The following is an 11,942-nucleotide window of genomic DNA, read 5'->3' on the forward strand; positions in this document are numbered from 1 at the left end:
TTGTGGCCTACTGCACAATTTTCTCTATTATCAGCAGAGAGGCCTCTATAACCCCTTACTTAGTAACGCTTATGGCTACTGTGCTATTTACTAGGACTTAAATCAGATTATCAACATAAAACTCAGCATGAAATGTCTGAACTATGACCAGCTCTAAGTAGGAAAAGAATTTCATAGGAATTCAGCATCCCTTGGCTCTTGGGCTCCTACCATGACACTTGTGGCTATGTTTTGAAGAACAAACCAAAACCACACCCACCCCCCCAAACATTGTTCTAGTTTGATTTTTTTTGGTTGGTTGGTTGGTTGGTTTTGTGAGGATCTTTTTTTTTTTAAACCTGACCACTTATTTTGATGCCTAAATGGGAACAGAACTCCTTTGAAGATGTAGTCCCATGTGTGTCAACCCTGTATTAACAGCAGATGGTGAATAGCTTCAACAGCTTTGTTTCTATTACCAGCTGTCTTTGATTTACTCCTTTGCTTTTCACTCTTCATGGCTTCTATTCTGAAATAGCAGGGGCAGAGCTATTGTTACCTCACAGCCATTCCTTTTCTCACACAATACTGTTGATGTCTCACTATTTGTTGTGTTGCACTACCTGAAAAAGTATTTTGACTAAAGGGAAGGAGAGGAGGAAACCTTTTTAACAATATGGCATACTGTAAGATCCCATTGCTGCAAACATTTGTGCATGCATGTATTTAATTGTGCATGCTACTCTTGCTGTAAATGCTGTTGAAATGACAAGCTATGACTTAGATATGTACAGTATCCTTTGTCTATTTTAGTTGCAGATCAGTCTGTAAACCATCATAAATGAAGTGTTCTTTAAATTATATGTGATGTCAGTAGTCTCAGTGATAACATATTCAGCCTAGACAACACAGTCGTGTCAATTAATTGTGTCATTCCTGATGTACAACTGTAAGTATATTTAGTCAGCTTAAGAATCCACATACAGACTTTGACCTGTGGGAGAGAATTAAAAATGTTAGCCTGAGGAAACTATTGTTTTGAGTGATGTAGAGACTGGTCTTCCTTGAGACCATGAACTATAGCTGCTCTGTTCTTGCACTGCAGGGAAGCAATCGCCTCACCTTTCCTCCTTTTATGCTTTTGATCTTTCTGAGTGGTCGAAGGAGATGGATTTTTCAGCTTCTCCTACACCAGAGCTGGTTGATAGTATCAGACATTTGAACATTTGTCTCAAGCCTGTGCTGTCCAACTGTATTATGGGATCAAAAAGAGTTCAGATTTATTCTAAACATCAGTTCCCCAGCTTCAGTTTTCACCTTAGCTTGTGTTTGTTCCTCATGTATATGTACTTTTGCTGTGGGCTCTGAAACCTGTGAGCCCCTTCATTAGGTTCATACACTAGTGTTCTTACAAGCTGTCCTGGCACTGCCTGACAGTGGTTTGTGTGAATTTTGGGATGCTAACATAGGCTGTCAGCTCTTCCTAAACAATACTGGCTTCAGTTGGATTAATCCCTTCTGAATTTCTATTTACTCTTCTGATTATTTATTTATTTTGAAACTAATGGCCTTTATTCATATTTTGGTCCCAGGTCAGTTGTGTCTTTGCTTCCAACTACATTATTTTTATTATTATAATAATGTAGGCAGAAAAACCTGTCATATATTTTCCTGTCCTCAAACCAGAACTTTTCTATCTTGATCAAAAACACTCAAGACCCTAAAATCTGTTCTATGCAAATTTATTTTCAGGATTTTATAGTGATTTGTTCTGAAATTTGTTTCAGCTTTCTTGTTAGGTGAGATGTAATCCACCTTTGGACTCTCAAATTAAGTCTCAAAGAGACGACATTTATTTAGAAATTTTTAGAAAATTCACTTCTTTATTGCCCTTTGGAAAATGTTTTATTCCAAATGGTATACTTATAGTAGTCTAGCTCAGTTTTTCAGTTCCAAAAAATGGAAGGGATTAACTGGTGCTCAGCAAACTGGTCATTCTAATCCTTAAGCCATTTTATCATTATCTTTCAAATTACTGTTCAGATCTGCCTGTGTAATTGGACAAATATAGCCCTTTACATTATTCAGGAGTTATCTGCTAAGTCCTCATAATTCCTTGTGTTTACTCGTTTATTTATTGTTTAAACTAGCTCTAGATGTAATATATCTATATGACCTTCAACACGTGCATTATTCATGACACGATTGCCAGGAGTATTTATATTCATATGGGCTTTGACCTAATCCCATTGAAAACAGGAGATACTGGTATTGGCTTCTGTTTTGGATCCTGCTCCTAATTTTGATTGGTGACCTAAATCACACCCTTTTCTGGTTAGATGTCTTAAGCTGTATAAACAGGATAAGTCTCTCTCCTCTTCATTGATTACCTGTGAATATTCTTAATTGTTCAACAAATCAATTTTGCATTAAATATAAGGCTTTTCATAATGCTCATGAAAGCACTTTTGGCATGAATGCTGTCATTAATATTTACTCATACCAGTATTTGTGATGCTTTTGGTTTGTGAGTAAAACCTCAAGCACTACAATGTTTGAGATTGAGCTAATGGAAAATTATGAAAAGAGCAAATGTCAGCTAAGAAGATGGCTTCCATTGCAGAAGAGTAAATAAGTGTTTCTGTGCTGCATTTGTACCTGCTATCCCTCTAATCTTAGTTGACCTCTTGGTGTATATAAATGCACATGTGCATATTAAGAAGATACTGATCATTAAAGGCCAAATTATCTTTATATATTGACATTGTTATTAGATGTGGTACATTAGACCACTAGTAGATTACAACAATGCACATGATGTAAATTTATTTGTATAATTAAGAAAGAAAATTTTTTTTTTTACTTCTAGTACATAGTCTTGCCTTGTTAGCAAAGTTTATCAGCTTTCTAGTTTGGATTCATGCTTGTTCTGGCGTTTTCTTAGCAAATATTTATGTATTCAATCTCATGAGTTTCACTCCAGGATGTTGTTGTGAAAATCAGGAAATAAATCCAGTCTTGTGAGGCTAGTACTGAATATGTGACAGATTCAAATGGGGAGAGAAAGAGCCATTGTTTATTCACAGCAACATTTATGGAGTCTTTTGGATCGCCAGTGATAAATTAAAAGCTCCAGGTATAACTAAATGCTTATTACTAATAATAAAAACACCCTATACACACACGCATGCCCTAACAGCAATAACAACTTGCCCGCGGTAGGCCTGGCTGCCTGGCAAATAGACAAGCCCGTTGAAGAGAAATACAGTGGAACAAGATACAGTAAAGTCACGACAAGATCCAAAGATACACTCAGGGAAGCACAGAAATGCACCTGAGGAGAAAAAATGTGAAATACGCCCAGGGAGGGAAAGTCTGCCTGTCAGTGCTGGCTGAGGGAGTGCTGCCCACAGAGCGTCTGGGGTCGGGGCATGGCGAAGGAGCGGATGCGTCAGTCCGTCTGTCGTCGGCGTGGTTCTGAGCTGATCCTGTCCCGATTTCTGGGCTGACATTGGGGTGATGTTTATACTGAAATGTTTACAGTACATCAGCAGGTTATAAATGCAGGTGGGGATGACTACAGACCATCTTATCGCTTATGTTAATGCCACAAAGTCCATTATTTCACACCTGTATGGGTGAAGGTAGTGGCTCCTTTTGTTAGGGCTAAGACTATGGGAGACTAAGACCACGAGGCCTCTTCCCTGCTTTGTACTCCTCCAGGCATCCAGATAACACCAGATACTGACCTAGTGATGGCTGCCACACTGGCCCTGTGCTGGCCACCTTGTCAGATGCTGAGTTTCATGCTTCCAGGCATGCAGCTGCATGGTCTACCTGACTTGGACTTTGTGATCAACATGGTTTTCACTACAGATGTATGCAAGATAATGCTGAGAGAAGAGTGGGAAGCTGAAGTATCATTGCATAATATTTCAGAACAGCATTTTCTACTATTGAGGCTGCTGTAAACCTGGAGGATAGCATCAAGATTTCTAGCTGTGCCCACTGAATTCATAATGGACACACATGACCTTAGTATACTCTTAAGTGATAGGATATTCTTTTTCCTTTTTGGAAGATTAGTGGCAGTAAAAAGAACATAGTTACAACAAAAATGTTAAGCCTTGCCTATCATCTGTAAATTGTCATTCCAGGGACTGTATTTAAAAATGTGAAGCAGTTAATTAAGAAGGTGTCAGTTAATAATGAACGTCCTGTGATTTGAAGTAACTGCCTTCCAAATGGTTATTCTATTGCTAAAAATCAAAGATGTTAATATGTATAAGCACTACAATACTAGAATGTTTAAAGTGGACAGGTAGATGCATATGATATAATAGATGCCTACAGTGGATTTGAGGTGCAGGTGGCTAAAACTCAAGCTATGTCATAGGTTTTCCATGCTTTCAAGAGGAGTTAGTTACACCTTTGACCTTCTCCCAGTCTAAAACCCTACTGCTCTTTTACACTTTGTTACAGACAACAGGAGTTTATATACTCTGAGAGAAGTCATTTGACATGACAGGCAAATACGTGAGTTTCAGTGGGATAGCTAACTGCTGTCCAAATATGTTATTTGTGTTATTGCCACATGACAAGTTAAAATGACGATACTGATGATGGACTGATAAATTGTAAGTTATTTATTTAAATGGCTGATTAGCAAAGTTGTGCTTATATGAGAGGATTACTGCTTTTGACTTGGTATTGCTTTACACCAAGTGAAGATGTTGCCTTTTATCTTTTGTGTTTTTAAGAGATTAGAAAGAATTAGGGAGAGAAGAAAACTTTCAAAGCATCAGTATTTTCCAGATAATATTTCCAGTTTCACAGATGTTGTCTCTTTCTCCACAGCTGTCTCAGGAGTGAGCAGTGCCACTTTTCTTCCAGTTGTCTTGAACATGGAACATATTTCTTTAAATGGTGGAAGGAGACTTTCATTGCTGCAGTCACCACTTACTGAGGAATGGAACCAGAGAAAAATAAAAATAACTGGGAGGTAGAGAGAAGGAGGAGGTTTTGGAGAGAGATAGTTTTTTCCATGTGCAGTTAACAGAATCAAGAAAAGAAAAGAAAATGGAAAGGAAGCTGATAATTTATTACACTATCTTTAGCAGAAAAGAGAATTAAAAAAAAAAAACTTGGCCATGAGCAATGTAGCATTTCTCACCTACTCAATGATATAAAGCACACAGGACAAAAATAAGGTCTGGCAGAGAAGATATCACGTGGAAGCCTGCAGTGTTTTAGCAGGTTGAGAGCAGGTGAACAGATTGTTTAACATTAAACTAATCAATGGTAAATGAGTTTCTTATCATATACCTGGCAGTGAGGGTCATTCAAACCCTAGAAATATCCTAAAAGTAACGTTTACTATGTAATACAAACCCTCATTTTTTACAACTGTTCTTTCTTACATATTCTTTGTTCTTATGGGCGCTAAATTGTCTCAGCTACCTCATTCCCTAGCAAAGCTGCATAACAGTTCTGATACTGCTTACTGTCACCAGCATGGTTTCAATCTAGAATTACAATCTAAATCTTGATTATTTGAATTAGTGTAGTATTTGCTATTGATGGAACTGTTTATCCTTTCTTGTATTATTGAATGCTCCTGAGCTTGCTTAGTGTGGCTCGTCTACATGTTTTTCTAGCAGAGATTTGTCAAGGAAGAAGGCATCATACTCACTAATAAAACCTTTCGTTGTATGTTTAAATTAGGGAAATCTGAGAGAAAATTAGATTAACAGTGTGATTTCACAATCAATTTTTTGTACTTTTTGACACATGGCACCTGGATGATCACATGATATGCTGTATCACATGGATTCATGTACTATGTTTTCATTTCAACAGAGTTCAAGACTTTTTAACAGTTTATTTTGAAATACTTCCAGTAAAACTGTTTTTAGTTTTACAAGGTACATCAATTGACACTGTTGGCTGAGCAGTTGCGTGCTGTTCCTAAAGAAACACGTGTTTGCATGTTTACTGCCTGTTTTGCATGTTTAGTGCAAAGATCGTGTAATATCCTGCAGAAAAAAAGAACCATATGCCATTGAGAAGAATATATATGTGTATGTTTCTTAGTACTGAGGATATTTCAGTAGGGACCTCTGAGCCCTACTGAGATGGAGCTCTTGTCATGTTCATCATTGCGCCAAGAAAAGCCATGAAAGAAATTCATTGTCTCAAAGTAGAAAAGAACCTTTCTTATGGACTCAGAGTATCTTAAACTCTGGTGTTTCAGGTAGGCTCTTCTTTGTACAGATTTGCCATCCCTGGGCTATGATTACTATTGCACTAAGACGATGTGGCTTTTCAGTATTTGCACTCCATGGAGCTCTCACTAGGAGATGTGTGGAATTCTGTGATGATAAGCAGTTGCATTAAATATTACATGTATTGTTTAGAGAAAGCTTAGCTTCACAGAGGGTAACTTTGGAACATGCACATATATTATTTATTGACATTTGTGCCAGGTTCACATTCAGAATGGCCTAATTCAACATCTGCTCCTGATTAAAGTGAGCGTCCGGTATTTCACAGATAATTATGAGACACGAGCTTACTGACCTGTAGACCTACCAGACAAATGGGAACCAGGCTCTCTAGATGGATGGTAAGACCTGGTTCAGTGCTGGGTGCAATTCTGATCACACCTTTTACATGGGCTGTGATCAGAACAGGGTTTGTCTGTTATACCCTGTTTTCAAGTAGAAGTACCAGCAACTTCAGTGTTGTGTCCTAGGGACAGAAAGAAAAAGAGAGATGAAGATTTCTTCAACACAGAAGAAGTAAATGGGAACATTCTTGAAAGTTCTACCTGTTAAACTTTTTCTCTTGCTTACTCTGAAAAATCTCAATTTGTGATCCCTCTTTTGCCCTGACATATAAGTTCATCGTGTAACAATGGAATGAATTAATCTATAACACAACTCCTTGGTGACCAGGATATGTGGAGACAGTTTGTTCCCTGGTTGAGTTTGTCCAGAGAGTCAAGCTGCCTTATAGAGAAAATGACTATAGAATGGTAGCTACATACTGCAAGAAGCCCCAGCTAATTTTGCCTTCTCTTGTTCCAGAACAAGGTGCATAACTCATTATTGTTTGTTATGAATTGTAAAGATGAGCTCATTTCTGGTCAAGAAATACAATATTCAGTCTTTTCTTTATGTTGGTACTCTGTTTAGCTCATGCTACAGTTTTTAAGTAGTGGAGATGATTATTCTGATATTAAGCCTGAAATGTCCCAGAGGAAAGGACTGTGATCTTTGTTTTTTATTTTCCTCTGTGCTAATGTTCCCTGGAAATGCATGCCTGTGAATAAGTAACCTAAAATGCCTCTCTCTGTTAGCAGCTCTCTTAAACTGCAGGATGATTTTTTTTGTGGTCCAGTTTATCTATATGCATCTATAAGTGTGTGTATGTGTGGATTTACAAAAGCAGACAAATGCTTTTTGGCCTGGTACTTGCTTTATGTTTCTTCTTTAGGGCCTATGGAAGAATTATAAGACGACACCAGTCAGTAGTGCAGTACTGTTGCAAACTGCATTGCAAATTCAGACTGCAACGCCAGACCGTGCCAGTCTGTGTAACGGGCACACCTACAGAATCTTCTCCTCTGATAGGCCAGTTGTGTTTATGCACTTCCTTTGAAAAAGCAGTAAGAATGGCAAAAAGCAGTTCTTAATCAGATCATTACAAAGCATATCCCACCAAGACTCTGTGGAAGCTCTTAGAGCTATCCTTCAGAAGCAAACAGTGTAAATGTTGTCTCCATAGCTCTGACTCCTCCTATAAACATTTCAATCTTGAGAAGTTATGCCATTGTAATTTCACTTCTGCTCTGTATTTGTTGCATTGGATTTACTCTGACAGACCTGTTATCTGCATAACCACTGGGATTTTTTCTTGCCAGGTATTATCAGCCGCCAGGAGGCAGAAGAGCTGTTGATGAACAAATCTGAAGGAACATTCCTGGTGCGAGTCAGTGAGAAAATCTGGGGCTATGCATTGTCTTATCGCCAGCAAAGTGGGTTCAAACACTTCCTGGTTGATGCTTCAGGGGATTTCTACAGCTTCTTGGGGGTAGATCCAAACCGACATGCAACACTGACAGATCTTATTGATTTTCACAAGGTAAGACTTGCTAGATAGAGATCAATAGCTGAGTGGAATGGATTAATAATTTAAAGAACTATGTAATTTGAAACCGTGCTGGAAAGTAGTAGTAACTATAGAGAGGAAAAGAATATACATATATATATATATGTATATAATGTGCAAAAGCAAAGGAGTGGGGCCCTGCACTAAAGAAAGGGAACATGGAGGGATTATCTTTTAGGAATTTGCTAAGGGTCATTCTTTATTATTCAAAGCAATCTTACAAGATTAGTTTACTACTTGTCTTTGACTTTTGAGGGGTTTGAATTACTTCGCCTCTAACCTGTGGTTCTTGTTGCCAGAGTGTGACTACACACTGGCACTGTTTCTGATAGCATAGGTTGTTTTTATCACCCTGCATCTCTCCCCATCTTCAGCTGTTTAAATTCTGCTTTTTTCTTAGCTATCTTTTCATTTTTTCTTCATCTCTCTTTTCTAGTTCCATTTCCTTCTTTATCCTTTTTTCACTTTTGTCTCAAACAAATTCTATTTGCTCCTCTTTTTCTTCACAGCTTTAATATTTTTGAGTGTTCAGTCTCACAAACACCAAGCAGAGATTATTTTTGTCTAATTTCCCTTATTTTTTAAATCTTTCTGTTATTTCAGCTAGTTTGCAAGATCCCTTCATTGTTCCCTTAGTGTCCTCACAAAGATAACTATGACATTAGATTTCCATAAATTATATTTCCACATGGAAGGATAGTAGATGTCACATTTGTCAAAAAAAAAACCCCAAACTCCTCTCCTAATTTGATACAGTTCTTTCTCAGTAGCTCCCTTGGAAGCCAACCTCCCCCTCCCCCCAACCCCCAATTCTTCCTCTATCCTAGTTTTTATTGCTGAGCATGACATTATATGATTCAGAATATCCTTTTGGCCAATTTGGGTCAACCAGCTGGTCTGTGTCCCCTCCCAACGTTTTGCTTATTCCCAGCCTACTCACAGCCAGCAGGGCCTGAGTGGGAAAAAGACAGTTTTGACCCTGTGCAAGCACTAATCAGCAACAGCCAAAACATTAGTGTGGTATCAACACTTTTTTAGCCACAGATTCAAAACTCACCATCCTACAGAATGCTCTGAAGAAAGTTAATGCCATCCCAGCCAGATGCAGTACAACTGGAAAGAATCTAACCAGGGCCTTGTCAGGGGGAGAAAAGCACATGTACATCACCTCAAATGCAGATTATCAGGCATTGGATGTAGGAGCTCTGGCTAAAGTAGTATCCCCTGTGCTCTTGGAGGGCGGTGATGGTGACAACCAATTCCAACCATCTCTGCTCTAGCTATGTTCCTATATTTTTATCACAGCTCATCCCAGGCAATCACTGTACTAGAAACATATATGTTTGCAGACAACGGTAGGCATTTGTCAGAAGCAGAATAGCTTTTAGTTCCTGACAGTTTTCAAAAAAAGTTTTCTTAGATGTCCCCTGCTAATGATTAATAGCTCCCCCTCTAGTAAGCCTGTCAGAGAACCTGGTTCACCTCTCATGTCACCACAATTCTCTTTCAACTATCTAGCCAAATAGCTATATTAAAACTGGTCTTTTTGGCCATCGTTTCAGGAGAGTTCTTATCCTGTCTCTCACATGGTTTTCCATGAAGCTTTTCTGCCTATCCTTTCTGGTGAAGTACATTGTCAAGTGTCCCAAAGCCCATCTGCCGTGCAATCTTTAAGTAGGTGGTTGTGCTGCAGGCACACTTTCTCTTGCAGCTATTGCTCTGTCGTCTGGAAAAGTTGCTTCTTCCTCAGGACTGTTTTTGGCAAGAGTATACTTCCCCACCTCAAAAGCTGTGTGGACTTCTCTTTGAGGGTCCTTTTCACTTTCAGTCAAAGTGAGCTGGGCTGACACAGCTAATTTTGTAGTTACTTATTCATCTAAAACTGCTTCACTTTGATTTGAAAAAAGTTAAGAGCTCACTCAAACAACTCAGCTGACAGATAGGAGGGCATGGTCACCATGAGCTGAGAGAACAAACTCACAGAAGAGGGTGTGAGTGTGCGTTTTACTACAGCTTGCATTGAATTACTGTGTGGAAAGCAGGAACAGCATATCCAAGATTATTGCTAAATGTTTGTATTTACTGCCTCATAACCTTCTCAAAAGCATTTAATTTGACTAGTAACTGCCTGAACTTATTCTCAGTCTTTTGTAACGACTGGGAAGATACTACTGGGAGTCTACATGTGTTCCGAGGAAATCAGGCACCAAATTTCTGCTGAAATTCAATAGAAACTAGACAAGTTTAGAAAATGTTAGGCTCGTTTATAGATCAGTAACTTGGATCTAAATTTTCAGATGAAGGATTGCCAATTTAGTCAACATGGTCCTGGATTCTGACTCATTTTGGTACATCTATAAATCTTAAACTTGCACAAAACCAAAAATGAACTGTCATTATTCTAGGAATAAGTGCAAAGATCAAGGTCTTTACTTTTCCAGGGAAGTTTTGTTTTTTTTTTTTTTGTATTCATTTTGGTAATCAATTACTGGAATGACAAACTTGGCATGTGAGTGTTTAATTAATGAGATTAGGTGCTATTTGTAAAGAGTGTCTTTATCTTGGCAAGGTTAGTATCTTTCACCTCTTTGTAATCAGAATGCTGTTACTGTTGTGTGAGCACTCAAAACTGAGCTCTTGGTTGTTCTGCCTGGGGGAGCTTCTTTCACCCCAATGTCTATGGAAGCAGCATAGTAGGACAGGCATATGTCTTAAATTAACCCTTGAGAACATCCTTTATTGGCATTTGTAGCTGTTTTTCTTAAGTAGAATAGCAATTTACCGGCAGTAAAAACCACAGCCTTTTGCTACACTGTTTGATTTCACTATTGATATTAGCACAAGTTACTACTGCAGCTATGAGATAAAAAGTGGAAAAAAAGTTAATAGTTTATCTGATCCAGTTGCTGGCCTGTACTTATTTTGTCAAGTGTTGATTCGTAATTGATTACCAATTACAGTAGAGTTTAATTTTTTTTTTTTATTGGAGTGTAATCTTTATTGCTATTGGTTGTTTTTCTTAGAAGACGGGGAAGGGATTAGGTCTTTGATTTTATAATTTGTTTTGTCTTTCTAGGAAGAAATCATCACATCCTCAGGCAGGGAGCTACTACTGGAGCCATGTGGACAGCAGAAGAATCCACCAGACTACAGCTCTTTATTTGAATAACTGGTCCAGGACTAACAGGAACTAATTCTGGATAGCTGTAGTAATAGATAACTACAAAAGTAAACACTGAAAAATACTTAACAAACTTTTAAAGCCACTGGTCTTGTGGCCAAAAAGTATCCTCATTAGAAGGCCCAAAATATTTCTGGCTTGGATCTGACTTATCATCCTTATTGATATTGTTAGCATTTTAAAGGTGAGAGATTACTGGCAAATTAGAAATGAGGACTATTCCCAGAAGTATTTCAAGGGCTGTGGCCAATTTTGCTGTACCCTACATTCTTATCTTAATTTTCTTAATGTCTAAGATTGAAAGTACAAAATGTAGCAAGAAGTATGGGCAGGAACTATTTGTATTGTATGAGGTACCAATATTGGTGAACAGATTCTTTTTTCCAAAGCAAGGTTTGTTAGTTGCTGTTGACAATCTCATTACTCAGTGGTGCACTTTTGATAAAAAGAATCACAGAATCACAGAATGTTAGGGGTTGGAAGGGACCTCTGGAGACCATCAAGTCCAGAAGCAATCTTTTTTTTTCTGCATCCTTTTTCTGTTTGTGATTGCTTAAATGGTTAGGTGTAGCTGGAAGCTTTGCCATTGCTCTTTTGAATTCTGACTTAA

At 38.2% G+C, this 11,942-nt stretch overlaps 1 protein-coding gene across 1 annotated transcript in view; it reads left to right on the top strand.

Annotated features, from left to right (window-relative positions):
- LOC103774267 (SH2 domain-containing protein 4B-like) overlaps nt 1-11,320 on the top strand; it is a gene marked incomplete at its 5' end in the record, with an annotated part of 30,682 nt that extends 19,362 nt beyond the window's left edge. Inside the window, 2 exons of the mRNA XM_008941658.1 lie at nt 7,904-8,124; nt 11,228-11,320. Coding sequence (XP_008939906.1) covers nt 7,904-8,124; nt 11,228-11,320 — 314 coding nt within the window. The remainder of the gene's footprint in view (nt 1-7,903; nt 8,125-11,227) is intronic.
- Between the last annotated feature and the right edge of the window lie 622 nt (nt 11,321-11,942).

The sequence above is a fragment of the Merops nubicus genome, unplaced genomic scaffold (assembly GCF_000691845.1).
Source record: "Merops nubicus isolate BGI_N331 unplaced genomic scaffold, ASM69184v1 scaffold6486, whole genome shotgun sequence".
Lineage (NCBI taxonomy): Eukaryota > Metazoa > Chordata > Aves > Coraciiformes > Meropidae > Merops > Merops nubicus.